The sequence below is a fragment of the Hippopotamus amphibius genome, chromosome 9 (assembly GCF_030028045.1).
Source record: "Hippopotamus amphibius kiboko isolate mHipAmp2 chromosome 9, mHipAmp2.hap2, whole genome shotgun sequence".
In the NCBI taxonomy this organism is placed as follows: domain Eukaryota; kingdom Metazoa; phylum Chordata; class Mammalia; order Artiodactyla; family Hippopotamidae; genus Hippopotamus; species Hippopotamus amphibius.
Window position 1 is genome coordinate 32,378,403 of NC_080194.1, and position 19,210 is coordinate 32,397,612.

General features: G+C 52.6%; 1 protein-coding gene across 1 annotated transcript in view; it reads left to right on the forward strand.

The window, feature by feature from the left end:
- Positions 1-15,084, forward strand: part of DKK3 (dickkopf WNT signaling pathway inhibitor 3) — a 49,384-nt gene extending 34,300 nt beyond the window's left edge. Inside the window, exons 5-8 of the mRNA XM_057695203.1 lie at positions 9,866-9,958; positions 11,173-11,317; positions 12,519-12,675; positions 13,496-15,084. Of these exons, the coding sequence (XP_057551186.1) occupies positions 9,866-9,958; positions 11,173-11,317; positions 12,519-12,675; positions 13,496-13,715 (615 nt within the window). The 3' untranslated portion in view covers positions 13,716-15,084. The remainder of the gene's footprint in view (positions 1-9,865; positions 9,959-11,172; positions 11,318-12,518; positions 12,676-13,495) is intronic.
- The last annotated feature ends 4,126 nt before the right edge of the window (positions 15,085-19,210 follow it).

Below are 19,210 nucleotides of genomic sequence, written 5' to 3' on the forward strand. Positions count from 1 at the left end.
CCCTCCTGTCTCCCCCGCCGCGGAGGGCTCCAGGGTGAAGCAGCAGGTTGTCTTGTGGTGACAGATGGAGACCCCTGGCTGGACCTGCCATTCTGGGTCTTTTCAGTAGGAAAGGCATTCACTATAGAAGATCCAGTGGCCTGAACTGAAGCTCAGAAGCTTCCTCAGGCTTCGCGTGGTCACCTGTCGAGCTCCTGCAGTGAGTTAAGCAGCGCAGATGGAGGTGTGCCCTGGGGGTTGAGTCCCAGGGCCGCGGCGCTCTCCCCAGGGCACGCACAGTTCATCTCTCTTCATCTGTCCCATAGCCTCTTGGGGTTTCTCATTTTATAGACAAGGAAACCCAGGCACAGTAATTTGCCCAAGATCACCCAGCTTGTAAGTGAACTCGTACTCAAATCTAGGCTTGGGCCCCAAAGCCTGCTCCTCACCCTCATGCCGCCCAAGTACACAGGTGCCACGTGGCCTTGAGGGGCTGGAGGACACGGAGTCCATGGAGCAGTGTGGTGAGTGTAGCCACATAGCCTGGAGATGGAGGTGTGGGGGTGCCACCCCGTGTGCCCAGGACTCTCCCAGAGTTGGCACTGCGCGGCCTGCATCCTGGGAAGCCCCCCGGTCTTGGGCAAATCAGGACAGCTGGTGCCCACCGTCTGCTCTTCTCTGTGGGAGCTTCTCTGCTCAGGAGGGCCGGGGGTCAGAGAGCAGCCCCATGTCTGGGAGGGACGTTCATTTATCTCAGACTGTACCATCCTCACATCCCAGGGCCCGGCATCACCACCCCACAGGAGAAGACCATCCATCCAAGCCTCGTGTAACCAGGGCCTGGGGCCCAGAACGTTCTGGTGATGGGAGCTCAGCCAGGAAACCTTGTTCTGGTCTCTAGGGTCAAAATCCTTCAGGATGTGTACTGCCTCCCCCCAAGCCCATCCCCTCTGTCGGCTACCCCCGGGGAGATTCAAAGATCAGGAATACAGGCTGGATGTGTGTGGAAGGTCCGAAACAGAGGAGATTCGGCCACAGGCTTGTTGGGGGCAGCAGGCGTCACGTTCCTGGCGCCGCCAGAATAAAGAACCGCAAGGTGACTCAACAGAAGTGCGCTGTCTCGTGGCTCTGGAGGCTGGAGGTCTGAGGCTGAGGTGTTGGCCGAGGCGGGTCCTCTGAGGGCACGGCTTGTAGATCTTCTCTCTGTTCTTCATAGCATCTTTCTTCCAGCAGTGTCTGTCTCTGTGTCCAAATTTACCCTTTTCACAAAAACACCAGGTATATTGGACTAGGGCCTGCCCTAATCACCCCATCTTAAGTAATTATATCTGCAAGGACCCTGTTTCTAAATACAGTCACGTGCTGAGGTATGTCGACTGAAGAAAAAAAAAGCACAACCTGAAAGCTGAGAGTTATGTTTTATTCGGCAGACATTCTGGGACTTCAAGGCTGGGAGAAGGGGCTGTCAGGTCTCTCTGAGGGACTGTTCTGAAGAAGCAAGGGTTGGGGCTGGAGAGGGAACCAGGATGTATAGGAGTTTCTGTAACAAAGACCAGGTAGTCAGAACATCACAAGATTCCTATTCAAGAAAACCAGATATCTCAAGGTAAGGAATTTAGTGCTTTTCTATGTATGGGAAGATGCAAGAATCAGATCTCACTGAAACCATTCCTTCGATGTGCACCTCAGCTATCTGGGCCAGTGTCCTGCTTTTCTCCATGCGGAATCCCCTCAGGGTGCACAGCTGGGGGTGACTGCAGGGGCTGCGGGCTTGGCAGTGGCAGCCCTTTTGGTGTGTCTCCATCCTGAGTTCCCTCGGGGCTCCCTGTTCGGGGCAGCTGTAATGTGATGGCTTGATGGCTGCAGTGTCCTTCATTTATTGGTATGGCAGGCAACGTTTCATTCACAGGTACCAGGGATCAAGGCTGCAATGTATGAATTTGGGGGGGAGCATAATTCAACTCGTACCTGGGCATTTGGAGGCAGTAGGGTGCGGTGGAAGGAGCGCGCCTTGGCTTGGGGGTCTGATGGCCTTGGGTTTTACATCTTAGCATTTCCAACTCCATTGATGACCTGAGGCTCTGAGCCCCAGTTTCCTTATCTGCAAAGTGGAGATCGGTATTCAGTTCATCTGTGTATTCTTTCCTTTTTTTTTTTAAAGACATTTTATTATTTATTTATTTTATTATTGGCTGTGTTGGGTCTTCGTTGCTGCACGCGGGCTTTCTCTAGTTGTGGAGAGCGGGGGCCACTCTTCGTTGCAGTGTGCGGGCTTCTCATTGAGGTGGCTTCCCTTGTTGCAGAGCACAGGCTCTAGGTACGCAGCCTTCAGTAGTTGCGGCATGTGGGCTCGGTAGTGGGCTCCAGAGCGCAGGCTCAGTGGCTGTCATGCACGGGCTTAGCTGCCCCACGGCATGTGGCATCTTCCCGGCCCAGGGACTGAACTTGTATCTCCTGCATTGGCAGGCGGATTCTTAACCACTGCATCTCCAGGGACGCCCCCATCTGTGTATTCTTAACTGAATGGCAGCTCTGCTCCAGGCACGTGCTGGGGGATATGAAGTGACCTTAGGGGCTGCGAGGATGGAGAGAGCCATGGAAGCTCGAGCAGGTGCTGGAACGCAGCAGGTGCTCTCTGAACCTTCCCTGCTGCAGCAGGCGAAGCTCCGTGGGCCTGCGAGTTCCTGCTGGTGGAGGTCCCCTCGGCCTTCAATTCATGTGTCCTGGCTTGTTGCCCTGAAGATGGGCTTGAGAGGAGGCTGTGGACGGCCCCGGCCCCGGCAGGGTCCCCCTTGCCGGCCTTCTCCTTTGGGCCTCACGATACAAGAATGTCTGGAATCCCGGGGACCGTGGGCAACATGCCCTGGCCAGTGTGAGAAGTGAAGTGTGGGAGCAGAGGACCCACAGAGAAGCCAAGCGCCACCCCCCTCCTGCCACACAGAAGCCACAAGGTTCCTGTGCTGTCTTCTCCCCCTTCCTTTGCCTCCCCTGATAAACTCTGCAATGGAAAATCAAAGACGCAGAATAGCTCCTTTGCCATTTTCCACTATTTCATCATAGTGTCGACACACCGGGGCCATTTCCAGGCCCAGCATCCTGCCAAATCTCCAGCATGTTCCCCACCAGCCCCACCTCCCTGCCGGCATCTGAGCCTTCTAAAGATAGCTCTGTCCTCAGAACAAGGACCTGATCCTCTGCACGGCTTCTGAATAGCTTCTGAATGGCTTCGGCCGGACGGCAGGCCTCTGGGCTGTGTGTCAGCCTTCCCCACCAGGATGGGGGGGAGGAGCCGGGACAGACAGGGAGCGGCCAGGACTGGAGGAGCTTCTGAAGAAGCTGGTTCTAAGTGCCGTTTGCAGCCCAGATGCCCACGGGCCGCCTTGGCCCTGAGTCTCCGGGGATGTATGGGAGGATGTGTGGGGCCCAGGGCCCTGTCCCAGGAGGGCTCTGCTAAGTTGGTACTGAGGGACAGGAGACTGGTTAGCATGGAAGGGGAAGAAAAATGGTGATCCTCCCAGGGGAGACAGAAGGATCCTGTCTTTAGGGTCAGACCCAACGGGCTTGGACTCGCAACGCCATGTCGAGGCTGGGTGAGTCTGGGCAGATCCTTCACTTTAAATCCCAGGTCCCACATGTGGGACATGTGGATACTAAGTACTGGGGGGATTCAGGAGAACCAGTGCTGAGCGGTGGCAGCAGTGGCCCTGCTGTGCTCGGGCCTGGTGCCAGGATGCCGTGGGCGACTGCTGTAGGCTCCTCAACACCTCGTTCCACCTGCTCTGCGGTGCTCCAATGACCCCTTCATGCTTTTCTTATGTTTCTTTTTTGGCTGTGTCGTGTGGCTTGTGGGATCTTAGTTCCCTGACCAGGGATTGAACCCAGGCCCCTGCAGTGAAAGCCCTGAGTCTTAATCACTGGACCAGCAGGGAATTCCTGACCCCTTCATTCTGCATCTTTAATTTCGCCTCGTGGGTGTAGCATGGAGCGTCTCTTCTAGACCCAGTGACCTGAGAGGTACCCCGAACCCAGAACAGCCACAGCCCTTTAGACAGGGTCGCAGCTGAGCCTCTCTACCCCCTCACAGGCCTCTCATTTCAGAGCTCACCTCCTCAGCCATCCTGTGTCCAGCTGGGTGCTGAGACCCCTTTAAAACCTCTGCCCAAATGTGAACATACCCATTGAGCACAGGTAAGAGAAGCTAGAATTATTGAAAAGAATAAAATTCTGGATTTCTCAACTCCAGACCTGGCTTGGGAGGCACCAACCCATGTCCTCCCCTCCCACCAATTGAGTTCTGTTTAAGGTGGGAGGATCTGATCTGTTCCTCTAACACCAAGGAAGGTGGGACCCTGCCCCCTACTACTAAGGGGTCCACAGGAGAGACCCCAAACTTACAGCCTTACTATATGGAGAGCCCAGTCTTCATACAAGAGGCCACTCTGCCCCAGAAACTTCACTCTTGTGGGTGTCCAGGCAGCTGCCTGCTATTAGCAACTCTCTAGATAGAGACAGGTCAGGACTAGATGTGAAATCCCCAAGTGCTGGCAGGGGTAGAGATGGAGAGCTGTTGGTGGAGACATCAGCCCCTGTTGCTTCGACCTGCCTTTCTGCTGACAGTGGGTCCCCTGGCAAGGGGGCTCCCTGGGAAAATCAGGCACTTCTGTTGCTGTGGCCACCATTCACAGAGCATGAACTCAGCACCACAGCCCCACAAGCTAGGTCACAGCTATGAAGCGGCAAAACCAGGATTCAGTTTCTGCTCTTTTGGCCTTTAGGGGTTCTTTACACTTTGAAGTTCCGAGGTTTCTGGTATGGTCATAATTCTCAAAGAGCATTTCTAGGGGCTGCTGGCAACACACGTCCACAACAAGCGGGCTGGCAGACATTAACATCGAAGGACTGAGCTTTCTTGGGGGGCAGACATGCTGAGCTAACCTGCCAGAGCCCTGTAGGTAGCGGAAGCATGTTGGCAAAGGAAATCATCATTTTAGTGTATTTGGATTTTTCAAAAGTGTTTGGCAAGGTTCCATGCAGAAAATTTTTCCATACCTAGAAAAATAATTGCTGCCCTGTGATTTTGCAGGGATGCTTTGTTCTGTGTGGGAGTCCGTTTAGGGAAAGGGAGATGTCCTGAGGATGAGGCTGTTCTTTCCTTGATGGAGAATTGTGAACAGCGAGGGGAGGTCTCAGCTCATAAACCTTTTTCTTTTTTTTTTCCCCTTTCTGGCCACGCCGTGCGGCTTGCAGAATCTTAGTTCCCCGCCCGACCAGGGATTGAACCTGGGCCCCCGGCAGTGAAACTGCCGCGTCCTAACCACTGGACCGCCAGAGAATTCCCAGCTCATGTCTTTTTAATTAAAGATCTAGAAGAAGCATGTAGTGAAAATTCCAAGTCTACAGGATTCTCGGGGAATGAGAAGCCAAATTAATGGAATGTGCATGTTTTCTTGCTTTGGTTCCCACATCAGTGCTAACAGTTAGCGTTTTGTTAGCCTGTTTGCCCCAGTAACAGACACGTGGTTTCATCCACGCAACACAGATCCATGGGGTGCCCCCGCGGGCCAGGCACGTGTCATACGTGTTATTCTGCTTTACAGAAGTGGGATTACATGCTTCTTCCACTTGCTTGTTTTACTTACTGATAGAGTGTAAACATCACAGCACAAAGAGCTACCTCATTCTTTTGCATGTCTGCCTGGTGCCATTTTCCCCTGAAATGATTGTACAATAATTTAATCAGTCCCCTCTTATTGGACATTTCCGTTATTTCTGGATTACAAGTGTTATTGTACTGATGTAGCCTTAAACATCCCTACACTTGGATATTTGCACATATGGAGGTGTTTCTAAGGATAGCCACCTGGAAGGGGAATTACTGGGTCAAAGGGTGTATGCATTCACATTTTTGATGAATTGCCTGAAAAGAACATCTACTTCAATTTTAAATCCCCCCAAATTACCTTCTGGCAATGCTCCATTTCTCAACTCCCTACAAGCACTGGATATTATGCAATATGTTAGTTTCCGTTTGCTGCTGTAACAGCTTACCATATATTTGGTGGTTTAAAGAATAACAGGCATTTATTATCTTACAGTTCTGTATGTCAAAAGTCCAACGGGGTCTCACTGGACTGAAATCAAAGTATTGGCAGGGCTGTGCCTTCTGGAAGGTCTAGGAGAGATACTGATCCTTGGCCCATGACCCTTCCATATTCAAAGCCAGTTAGGTCTGGATGACTGGGGAGCGGGGTCTTTACACGTGGCATCACTCTGACACTGACTCTGGGGCTCCTTGCCACGTGCAAAGCCCCTCACTGTTACACTGCTGCCCCTGGAGAATCCGGGCTTCTTTCCTTAGGTCAGCTGATCAGCACCCTTAATTCCACCCGTGACTTTAAATGTCCCCTTGCCATGTAACATGACATGTCCACAGGGGGAGAAGGGTGTGAACATTTTGGGGGGCCGGTATTCTGCCTACCGCAGATAGTATCAAAGTTCTTGTTTCTGTTCTAAGCAAAAACATGGTATCCTGCTCTTTTAAGTTGCGCTTTCTTTATTTTTTAATTTCCTTTTACTTTTTAAAAAAAAATAAATTTATTTATTTGTTGGCTGTGTTGGGTCTTCATTGCTGTGCGTGGGCCTTCTCTAGTTGTGGCGAATGGGGGCTGCTCTTCATTGTGGTGCACAGGCTCCTCATTTCAGAGGCTACTCTTGTTGCAGGGCACAGGCTCTAGGCACGTGGGCTTCAGTAGCTGCGGCATGCAGGCTCAGTAGTTGTGGTGCACAGGCTTAGTTGCTCTGTGACATGTGGGATCTTCCCGGAGCAGGGATCAAGCCCATATCCCCTGCATTGGCAGGCGGATTCTTAACCACTGCGCCACCTAGGAAGCCTCAAGTTGCTTTTTCTTGACTATTGGAGAGGTCAGACATCTTTTCTGCGTGAAGAGACAAACCAGTTCCACTGGCTGTAAGATGTCTGTTCATGGCCTTCTCTCCTTTTCTGCTGGGTTGCCTTTTTTTTTTTTTTTTTAATTTAGAATTTAATGACAAATTCTTTGAGAGAAAGGGCCTTCTCATATTTACGTTTGCATCCCAATGCTTCAGGATGTGGCCAGGTTCAGAGAAGGGTCTTCATGCCTGTGGGCCCTCTACCCCTCCATGCCTCCTTCCCGCTCACTCTGTGCCCTTGCTATTCTGTTTTGGAAGAAACGTCAGGATGCTTCTGGCTGAAGCGGCTGTGTTGAGTGTGTGTCGAGGAAGGCGTGGTGGCTGAGTGCTCTACTTACAGCCCTGTTGGCTTCTCAGGCCATTAGGGACTCTGGGGTCAAGCAGACTGAATGCCTCGCCCCCGGGCTCAGCCCCTGATTTGGGCGGCACTTCCACCTGCTCTGAGACTCAGTTTTCTCGCCAGTAAAAACGGCCGGCCTTTCAGGGTTGTTGGGTGGGAAACAGGGACAAGATTGACTCCTTTTGAAAGGGCGGACCCTGCCTGCTGGGCGGCTACACTCGCCATGGTAAGGGAAGCTGCGGGCAGAGCCGCGGAGGGGGCTGGGGGGATGAGTGGGACTCTGGGGAGAGACAGAGAAGAGCAACGTTAGGTTATTTTGCAGGATGTTGGGCAGTGTGTGTTTTCCTTTTGTTCCTGAATCAAACTTGGGTCCGCTTGCCTGCTCACAGTAAAGCCAATCAACTGACACTGGGCTGTGGTGAAGGAAAGTTCAGCGTTTGTTGCAAAGCCAAGCAAGGAGTAAAGCTCAAAAGATCCCAACTCCCCAGTGGCTTTCGGGGAGGGGCTTTTAAAGACAGGTTGAGGGAGAGAATTGCGCACCTGCACAATGAGCCTGGGGACGTTCTTCTGATTGGCGGGGAGGTAATGGGAGTCAACATCGTCAACCTTCCGGTTTCGACTGTCTGGGCTGTATGTGCTTGTGGCTGGCGCACAGTTAACTTCTTCCACCTAGTAGGGGTCTCAGTGTCTGCAAAACAGCTCAAGGATATGGCTCAGAATATTAGCTATAATCCTGGGGGAGGAGCTAAAGTTCCTTGACTATGTTGAATGGCTAAAGTATTATTATTTTGTCTTGCTTGACTGTTTTCCTTTGATTCTGCATTTTCTCACTTCTCTGATTACATTTGTTCTCTGGAACTCAGAGAAGGCCTAGGACCTTAAAGTTTTTCTATAAATAAGAGGCAGGCAGGGGACATGGGACAAGGCCCCATACCGCCCTGCTCAGTTACACGTGGACACTTTCTGAGAAGTTACAGTGGAGGTTTAAATTACCTTTCACTTATTCTGGGTGTTAGCCCTGGTCCCTTCTGGAGCCCCTGGTGAGCACAGAGCCTGGCACATGGTGGTGACTTGTAGCACGTCTCCAGGTTGGCCTCTTCCCCGTCATCCCTCAGAGGGGCTGTGGGAAGACGGTTGCCCAGTGGGACGGATGGTCTTCCTGGCCAGGCGAGCCTTGTTTGGTGAACACAGCGTGACCCATGCTCTGAGGTGGGCGAGGCTGGGGCTCAGTGCCGGGCTAGGGTAGCAGCTCCAGTGCAGGGGCCAAGCCTGCAGCTGCCCTGAGCCAAATGCCCATCTTCTTAGGCCTGCAGTGCTGGCCAGGGGACACCTGTCACGTCCCAGGGACAAAGCTTCGTTCCTGAGGCTGCCTGGCTAGAGCATCCCTGTTGACCCCCAGGCCACGTAGACCAGGGCCTGCCCACCCAGACCTTTCTGGGTCCAGCTCCGCACGCGCCCTCAGCGTAGAGCATGCCGAGGTCACGGGAAGAGGCAGGTCCCTTCCTACCCCAGACCCTTCCATAACGTTTGCTGGGGCCCCAGAACACCTGCCTCAGGAGAGTTTCTCCGACGGCCACATCTGAAGCCCTCAGCCCCCTCAGCCAAGTCCCGGTGGTGGAGAGAGTCCTCCTACCCTGAATAGCTGTACTATCTTGGGGGGCCCTTTGGCCTCTCTGAGCCTCAGCTTCCAGGTTGGCAGCACGGGGAAAGCAATCCCTCCCTGCTGCCTGCTGCCTGCTGCCTGCTCGGGAGCCACGAGGCAGATCAGGGACACGGAGCCTGCTGGGGCTGGCGCCATGCCGGTGGTCGGTGGCTGATCTTATGCCTCTCACCTCTCCTGCCCTCCTCTCCCCCTGAAGCTGCCAGTCCCCAGTCTGACAGCACGGCTGGAGCTAAAGCATGGCTGTAGCCAGGCTGCAGTGGCCTCTCCCGTGGCCTCGGGCCTTGGGGTGGACAGATCCCTTCTCTCCCTCTCTCCCCCATTACTCCAGCAGAGCAGGGCTGGCAGCCGTGAGAAGGCACCTGGGCTGGAGGGCCAAGTGCCAGGCGCGCCCTCCTCTGATTTCAGAGCTGGCAGCTGCCTTTACCGGGCAGCCCTGGACCCCAGACCCGGGACCCCAGGAGACCCCCTGCCGCCACCCAGCTGCACAGCCTCTGCAGCGCTTTCCTTCACTGTCAGCAGGGCCCTGCTGGGTCTGTGCAGCCGCCTGGGCCTGGAACTCATTAGCTCTTCTTATTAAATCCATCTGTTCCCCGTTGAAGACTGGCCCTGAGTCTCTGTGCTCGCAGCCTGGGTGTGTGCGGCAGAGGGCTGCACACAGACTCGCCCGTGTGCGCGGGGTGTGGCCTCCTGCAGGACAGGAGCCTGGGCGTGCTGGGCGGGGGAGGGCCCCGCCAGCCTGGAGCGAGTGGATACTGAAGTGAGACAGCCGGCGGGCTGGGGGGTGAGGGGGTCTGAAGGCTGTTCCTGTGGGCTGAGACGGTGGGATGAAGTGGGGCTCAGCCCTCCCGCGGCACTGCAGGTCAGCTGCTCCGACTTTCACTGAGAAAGGTGCTCCCTCCTCCCCTCCCCTGCCTTCCCCTCCCCTCCCCTCCCAGGAGTGCATCATTGATGAGGACTGCGGGCCCGGCAGGTACTGCCAATTTGCCAGCTTCGAGTACTCCTGCCAGCAGTGCCGGGACCAGCAGACAGTGAGTGAGCCCAGAGGCCTCTGGGGCTGCAGCACCAGGGCCATGGGGGCCCAGAAGAGGGGACCTGGAGCAGAAGGCCGGGGGCCCAGAAGAGGGGGCCTGGGGCAGAAGGCCGGGGGCCCAGAAGAGGGGGCCTGGGGCAGAAGGCTGGGGGCCCATGGTTCTCGGCTGGACGTCTCCTATGGGGCCCCACCACGTCCACACTTAGAAGAGCCAGTCCATGGTACCCACGGGGGTGGGCTCCTAGGGTGACCAGGAAGCTATCTGCAGACGTGCTGCCACCCCCCCCCCCCCCCCCGCCCAGCGCCCTCTGGCCCCATTGCCTGCCTCACAGATACCAGAGATGGGGAGGGAGGACGGAGGAGGGGGTCCCACCCTATCCCTTCCCCAGGGAAGACCCATCCCGGTGTCTACAGCCAGCAACACCGTGGCAGCCCTTGGGCAGGGAAGGGGCAACCCACCCCCGAGATCTTCCTCCTAGTCTACTCCGAGAGGCCAGAAGGAGGCCCAGGAGGAAGCCAGGACATGTTCCAGGTGGAGGTTCTGCAGAGAAGCAGGAAGCCGGGAAGAGGGATTCTCCCTCCGCCCAACAGATGTTTTGGACGAAGACTTTTCTCGTCCTTTTCGTTATTAAGGCAGTAACAGCACGATAACAAGCTTGGAAAATAGAGGGCTTCCTGCTGCCCCACCCGGTCCCCTCTGTGGTTAGGCAGCTCCTGGCCTGCCCGGGGCCACCACTCCCCGTGTGCGACCCCAGGTCTGAGGCACCCGGTGCTTTCCCACCCACATGGCTACCCAGGCTTGTGCATTAATGTAATCAACTGATCAGAGTCGCGCTGCTGCCTGCATTTGCAGGCCATAAGCCGTCTTCCTTCCTGACCGTTAATTAGGGACCTGATAAGAAGGAGGCAAGGCCCAAGTCTATGGGGGAACTGAAAGGATGCGACCCTTCTTTATAAAATCTCAAGCGGTGTAGGACTCCCCCAGGTGTCATGTTTCCATCTCACCTGCCCAGCTCCCATCTCCACCCCCTTGACTTCCCTTAAAGGCTCCCAGATCTAGGAGCTGGGTTTCCGCCTGTCTACAGTGAGAGGATGTGGGCCAGCCATGCTGCGCTATCTCCAGGCTTCCTGGTTGGGGACAGGGACAGGGACAGGCTGGGCTTCCTCATGTCCCTGAGACGCTGGCTTGTGGGTTTTCCCTCCCCTCTGCAGCTCTGCACCCGGGACAGCGAGTGCTGTGGAGACCAGCTGTGCGTCTGGGGTCACTGCACCAAAACGGCCACCAAAGGCGGCAACGGAACCATCTGTGACAACCAGAGGGACTGCCAGCCGGGGCTGTGCTGTGCCTTCCAGAGAGGTGGGTGGGCTCCCTCCGGGGGCAGGATAAGCCCTGTCCCAAGCGCCACCATACTGGGCCTCCTGGGGCCCCGTTCATGCCAACCACACCTTTTCAGGGACCCCTTCCTGGGCAGGGTCCCTGATGCTCACTGGTATGTGTCCCAGCCCCCCAACCTCTGCCTGGGATTGAAGACCCGCCCTCTCTGTCTCTCTCTCTCTCTTTTTTTTTTTGCCCTGTGATGCCTAGAAATTAAATTCCTTCCAGATCCCTGAGCCCCAGGAGGGAGGAACACCCCCTGATGCGTGGGAGGAGGGCAGCCCACTCTAGGATTTCCCAGGCCTCAGGGTAGCTGAGTCCGCTTTTGTGCGAATGGCCCCCTTCTACGCCCATCTCCCGTTCTCACTGCTCCTCGCAGGTGAGGTCCACTCAGGTGCTCTCCGCATCCGGGGGTGTTTCCGAAACCCTCCCTTAGCACCCCCTCAGCCCCTAGTCCACCTGGTACCTGCTGCCCCAGCAGTTCTCCTCAAGGACATGGTGCTGTGGGTATCATTCCTCTGGGAGCTGTGGTTGCTCCTGTCCTGTCACTTCAATTAGACCCCTTAGTCGGCCTTCCAAGGCTTAGGCTGGGTACAGCTTACCTGTCCTCCTTTTCTCTCCGTTCCTCGGCCCGTCTGGGAATCTTACTGCCCCAGCCCTTCTCACCAGCCCAACCTCAGGCCTTTGTTGGTTTTGTGCCCCAGCCTTTTTTTTTTTTTCTATTTTTCTGTATATGTGTGTGTGTATAAATAGTTACTTTTTATTTTTTAATTCTACAAATAATACATTTTCAATGTAGGAAAATTAGAAGATACAGATAAGCAAAGCTTTTATCTATATCCTTCCAGATTTTTTTTCTTTGAACACATAAATGTTACAGTAATTCTTGCCCCTCCAAGAAAACGTCAGTGCCTTTTTCCACTCTTAATTTCTCCAGACCTCTAGCCTCAAAACCCAGCACAAGCCTGCCTCTTCCAGGAAGTCCCCCCTAATTGCTCCAGCCCTCCTAGCTTGTTCCCTTCTGAGCCCGTGCTGCCATCCTTGTTTCCTACCATTCTATCTCTTCCATCCTAACCTCCACTTTGGGACTCGGGGTGGCAGGTGGGGGTCTGCACTCCACTTCTCTGCTCCTTCCCTTGGTGCCTGCCTGCCAGGTGCGGGGGTAACTCTTGGCTGGTTTCAGGTCTACTGTTTCCTGTGTGCACACCCCTGCCTGTTGAGGGTGAGCTCTGCCATGACCCCGCCAGCCGGCTTCTGGACCTCATCACCTGGGAGCTAGAGCCTGATGGAGCCTTGGACCGATGCCCATGTGCCAGTGGCCTCCTTTGCCAGCCTCATAGGTGAGGTCCACCTGCCCTTCCTGTCAGGGGCCGAGAGCAGATGAGGTGCCACCCAGTGGGGACCCAGGAATGGGAGGTGGGGGAGATGGGGATTTAATTTCAGATAGGTTTAGTCTGAGGCGTCCTTGGATCTTCCAGATGGAGGGTGGATCTGTAGGACTAGGGCTCAGGAGGTGGGCTCATCTGTGTGGGGGTTGAAGCCTCCTGAGTAAATGACCCTAAAAAAGATTGGGTGTGGAGGGAGCTCAGGCCCATTACAATGAAGGAGCAGAGGAGAAGAAGGCAGAGGAGACTGAGAAGGTGCAATCAGGGATGTAGGAGGGAATCCAGGAGAGCGGCCAGCAGAGTAGAGGCCACGGAGAGATGTGAAGCGTCGGGCCTGCTTGGAGGCTAATTTCTCAGTGCACATCTCACTCAGCAGCCGCTGCTCCGCCTTCTCTCCCAGCAGAATCCAGGGTGGCTGGGCAGACAGACAGAACCCTGGCCCCTGCCCCCGAGGCCCAGGGCTCCCCATGGGTGCAGCAGGGGCTGCTTCTGCCGGGGCCTGGGTGGGTAGGGGCTGTAAACTCTCAGACCCCAGAGTCCTCAGGGCTGCCACAGAGGGTCAGTCACAGCAGGACAGACCTGCGGCTAGACTTGGGGGAGCTGCCCTTGGAGCACATTCTCCAAAGGTGACCCTCCCTCAGCATCTGCCTTAAAAAGCAGGATGCCTTCAAAGGCAGGATGTTGGAGGAGGTGCTGTGAAGGTGAGTTGGGGTTGCACAGTGGGCGGGGCCTTAGTTTGGGGCCTGGGCCTCGCCCCTCGTCCCTCCCTCCACAGCCACAGCCTGGTGTACGTGTGCAAGCCCACCTTCGTCGGGGTGCGCGATGAGGATGGAGAGAGCCTGGTGCCCAGAGAGGCCCCCAACGACTACGAAGACGGCGGCTTCATGGAGGAGGTGCGCCGGGAGCTGGAGAACCTGGAGAGGAGCCTGTCAGTGGAAATGGCTCTTGGGGAGCCCGGGGCCGCCTCTGAGCTGCTAGAGGGAGAGGAGATTTAGACTCAGGCCTGTTCTGTGGGTAGATGTGCAATAGAAGTAGCTAATTTATTTCCCCAGCTGTGTCCCTAGGTGTGGGCTCACCAGGCTTTTCTCTGTGGCCTCTTCCCAGTACCTCTTTCCTCTGGCTTGAAACAACATGAGGGGCTGCACCCTTGCCAGCACCACCCTGCCCCCACCATGCATCACACTTCTGGTGCCTGGGGAAGACCAGGGTGTGGGAGGCTGAAGGCAGAACAGGGCTGCCAGACTGGTCCAAAGTATTGGCTGCTTTGCCTCTGCTGGTTGACACGTGGCACGTTTATTTTGTACGACATTGCCTTGAGAGCTGTTGGAGAGGAGGGGATGGAGAGGAATGCAGAATTACCCTACAGTGGGTTTTGGGGAAATGCTGACCCTCGAACACGTGGAGAAGAATGCCCTGCTTTGCAAACGTAAACCTGCGAAAATGCAACAAGTGAATTTTTCCTGCCGTCCTCCCTGTGGGCACAGGCGAGCACTGCCCTCCGCTGCTGCAGGTGAAGTGCTCTGCTCACTCCGCGTTGCCTGCTTTCATCCTCTCGGCAGTGTTACTCAGCTCCTGCCTCTGCGCCCGGGCAGCAGTTTCACATCCTCTCTCCACAGCCTGGTGCAGGGGGCGTTGGTCTCACCATCTGTCAGGATCTCGGAGGCTCAGAGATGTCAAGTTACTAGCTCCAGTCACACAGCTAGTGAAGACCAGAGCAGGATGTCACCTGGCTGTGATTCCAAGCCCAGTGCTCCCCACCAGCCTCAGTGCAACCAAAAGTACCCCCTATGAGGAAGAAGGATGAGATTTTTCTTTTTTTTGAAGCATATCTGGAACTACGGTCAAACTAGTTCACATATCCCTGTACGATTAAACGTCTACTGTTAGAAATACAGCATTCTCCCCGGTGTGGGGTTGGCTGTCATGCTAGTGGAGACAGCAGGTATTGACACTGTCCCCTGTGGCAGTTGGGTACATCAGTAACTTTGAAGGTACACATGACTGGAGCATAGTACAGAAGTTAACTTGCCAGAAAGAGTACTTAGGTAATTGTAGGGCCAGGATTATAAATGAAATTTGCAAAATCACTTACCAGCAACTGAAGACCATTATCAACCACATGGAGAAAATCAAACCAAGCAAGGCTCTATGAAATATGGTTGTAATATCCAAGCTGAGAGCACTGAATTGTATGCTGTCCCATAAATGATATTTTCAGGTATCATGGACTGTTTCCATCATGTATTCAGAGTTATTAAATGTTAAAGTCACACACAATTGTATAAGCATGCTTTCTTTGAGTTTTAAATTATGTATAAACACATATGTTGCATTTAGAAATCAAGCATAAATCACTTAAACTACTCTCTTGTAGCTCTTGGACTTCTTTTTTCCTTTTGACTTTGAATAAATATAAAGCCCTTTCAGCCAGAAAAAATAAAACAGAAATGACCTGCATTGTCCAGAAAGAAAAAAAAAAAAAACTCTTCCATAAAGCAAATCTTCCAGACAACTGAAGCACACCTCTTTTAGCGTCAAAATATTTTAAAAATGTTAACCATTTTTGGATGGAAATTAGTCCTTATGAGTGTCAGTGCTTCACTGTCCCTGAAAGAGTAAACAGAATGTGTAGGCCCCTTTTCTGGGGAGGCTTTCTTTAATCAAATGCAGCTGTGGGCTAAGCACAGTCGGTTTTGGGGAAATGTAAGATCTTCAGGGGCCATAATAATAAAGCTACTGTATATGGAGGTCAGCTGGGTGATAGACACCAGGTTAGACAGTCCACCGATATTAACTCAGTTTTCATTGAACTCATGAGTATTTTGTTCGTTTAACAGATAAAGGGAGACTCAAAAAGATTAAGTGATAGAGCTAGAAGTCAAACAAAAACAATATCTAGTACAGTATGCCCAGAATATACTGATAATTTTAAGATGGAATATAGAGCTGTTCTCTCTGCAATGTCAAAAACCATCAGGACCACGCTACATCCTTATTACTCAACACATACTCAGAACCAGGTGCTGTGATGGGCACTAGAGGTACCAAGTTGATCCAGATAGGGTCCCTATCCTGAAGGCATCACAGCCTAATGAGGGAGATACACTAGACGCGGCACTGACAAAATGAAAGCAGTCGACCCAATATCTGAACAGAGTGTTACGGGAGCCTCAAAGGAGCACGTGGCTTGGGAGAGCTGGCCTGGGAACTGGCTTTCGAAGATGATCGTTTATCAGGAGGGCAGAAGGAACAGGAAAGGGCATTCTGGGCCCCCAGCAGAGGGAGGCAGGCAAGGAGGAGGGATGGTATATAGGGGAAACTGCAAGCAATCCACAGTGGCTGGAAGGCAAGTTTGAGCATTTGGGGAGATGAGGCTGAAAATTATTTCACCCCAAAATTTTTTTGAGCACCTACTAAATGTCAGGCCCTATGTTAGGTGTCAGGGAGACTGGTACCTGACATAAAACTAGGTCCTTTGTCATGGAGCTCATGTGCAGGTGTATTATCTTGTTCCACTTTGTCATCATAGCCACAAAAATGTAAGAACATTAGAGGCTTGGCAAAGTTCTTGGCTGAAATTCACATATAGAGTCGCTGGTGTATCTCCTCTGCTCACGATTCTAAGTGGAATGTGCTAAAGGTTAGGTGGAGTTTGGTACTTGCATCTTCCTGCCTGCCCTTGCTGGGATCCGGAATTCCTGCCAAGGAAGCCATGCTGTGATTTCAACTGCCCGATAGTTAATCTCAGCCCCTTTTCCTTGCCCTTCTCCCACCATCACAGAGACTGGAAAAGCTGGACACTTGCTTTCCCAGCCCCACCCTTGAAGCTGGAGATGGCCACATGCCCCAGTTCTGGCCCAGGAAATGTAAGGGGAAGACTGCCGGAGAGTTTCTGGGAAGGGTTTTTTACCTGAGTGACAAAAGGAAAGAGGCATACAGGCAGTATGTCCCTATCCCCCGCCCCCTTCCCTGGTTGCCTGCCTTTGAGCCCAGGTGTTTAGAATGTGACATTTGGAGCTGCAGCTGCCATCTTGGGGTCATGTGACCAAGATCAAGGCCATCAGCAGGGCTGCCTTCTTGGAAGCTCTGGGGAAGACACCATGTCCTTGCCCTTTTTAGCCTCTAGAGGTTGCTCTCATCCCATGGCTTATGGCCCCCTTAATCTTCAAAGCCAGCAGTAGCAAGTTGGGTCTTTTGGTGCTGCCTCTGCAGCTGGGAAAGGTTTTTCACTTTCCACGGCTCACATATAAACCAGAATAATCTTCCCATGGCGAAGTCCTTAATCTCTAACACATCTGCTGTCCCTTTGCCATGTAAGGTAAATATTCACAGAGTCTGGGGTTTGCGATATAGACATCTTTTGGGGGCCCTTATTCTACTTATCACAGAAGGAAAGACGTCTGAGTCCTTGATGACACTGAAGAGGAAAGCAGTCCTGCTGTCAACTATTTCTGGACTCCTTCTAAAGTAAACCACCAGTATGACACATAAAGTTGCTGTTAGTCTTTGTTGTTTGCAACCAGAAACAACCAGAAGGGGGACAAAGTGCAGCTTCACGAATCCCAACCCACCCGCTTTTCCACCCTCAATGGGAAAGCAAGATTAGAAAGTGAAGTGCTGGGTGTGTGGTACGGGCTCGGAGCCTGAACCCCACATTCTGCACAGATGAGGGTCTGGCTTGTCCACCCACGTGGCCTTAGACTGAACCGGAAGAGGAGTGTGAAGGAACAAAAATGACTGCTGCTGGCTCTTCCCAGCTTCCCCTCTTGGTGTTCTGCTCCTGCTCCCTCTCTTTACGCCTCCCAGGGTCTGCCTTCTCCAGCCTCCCTGGCCTGGTTCTTTGGGCTTGTGACACAATCAGGAGAAAGGGGTGCAGGGCAGAAGCATGAGAGCTGAAGAGAGAAGCGAGGGGCCTGCTGTGCTGCGAGGGAAGAGTGGGATAAAAGGCAGTACCTACTCCTGTGGTCTTCGCATCCCCTCCAGAGAGTCAAGAAATGCATCTAAGAGATGATGTTTGGATAGCCAGACTGGGTTTCTAAAGTCAGAGAGCTGACCGCTGTGGAGCTAGGCCCCTCCTCGCAGGGCTTTGGTGAGAGGTACCCCTGCAGCAGCCCTATGTAAAGACGACAAGAGGCAGTGAGAAATCCCCTTTTGGGAGATTGCAGCGTTTGGAAAACAGGTTATTTCCCTCTCTGACCTCCTATGAGGCAGGGGAAATTAGACTTATTCTTTTGGCTAAAACCTATGGGAGGAACTTTCAGAGAAACACTTAAAAAAATTGTATGGGACAACTCAACAACAAAAAACCACACAACCCAATTGAAAAATGGGCAGAAGACCTGAAGAGACATTTCTCCAAAGGAGAAATACAGATGGCCAATAGGCACATGAAAAGATGATCAAGACAGCTAATTATTAGAGAAATGAAAATCAAAACTACAATGAGGTACCACTTCACGCTGGTCAGAATGGCTAGCATTAAAAAGTCTACAAATAACAAATGCTGGAGAGGGTGTGGAGAAAAGGGATCCCTCCTACACTGCTGGTGGGAATGTAAGTTGGTACAGCCACTGTGTCAAACAGTATGGAGGTTTCTCAGAAAACTAAAAATAGAATTACTATATGATCCAGCAATCCCACTCCTGGGCATATATGCAAACAAAACTATAATTCAAAAAGATACCATGCACCCCTATGTTCATAGCAGCACTATTCACAAGACATGAATGTCCATCAATAGACGAAAGGATGAAGAAGATGTGGCACATATATATATATACAATGGAATACTGCTCAGCCACAAAAAAGAATGAAACAATGCCATTTGCAGCAACATAGATGCAGCTAGAGATTATCATACTAAGCGAAGTCAGAAAGAGAAAGTCAAACACCATATGATATCATTTATATGTAGAATCTAAAATATGACCCAATGAACCTATCTACAAAACAGAAAGAGACTCATGGACATAGAGAATAGACTGGTAGTTGCCAACGGGGAGAAGTGGGGAAGGATGGAATGGGAGTTTGGGATTAGCAGGTGCAAACTGGTACATATAGGATGGATAAACAACCAAGTCCTACTCTATAGCACAGGGAACTAAATTCAATATCCTGTGATAAAGCATAATAGAAAATAGGAAAAAAGAATGTATATATACATATAACTGAGTCACTCTGCTGTACAGCAGTAATTAACACAACAATGTAAAATCAACTATACATCAATAAAAAATAAAGTAAAAAATAACATTCATATGGGAGCCATTGACATCTCAGAGCGGGGATGGTTGTGTAGAAGGTGGACATGTTGATTTGCCACTAATACCATGGAAGGAAGAGCAGGGATAGGTGACTGGATGGAGCAGTAAGGCAGAGGAGGGCAGATGCAAAGAAGATAGATTCGTACTGCACCCACAGCCCCAGAGACAGGGCCATGGAAGAAACATGAAATTAAGGGTTGAAGACTTGCTGGGGACGAGGGCAGCAT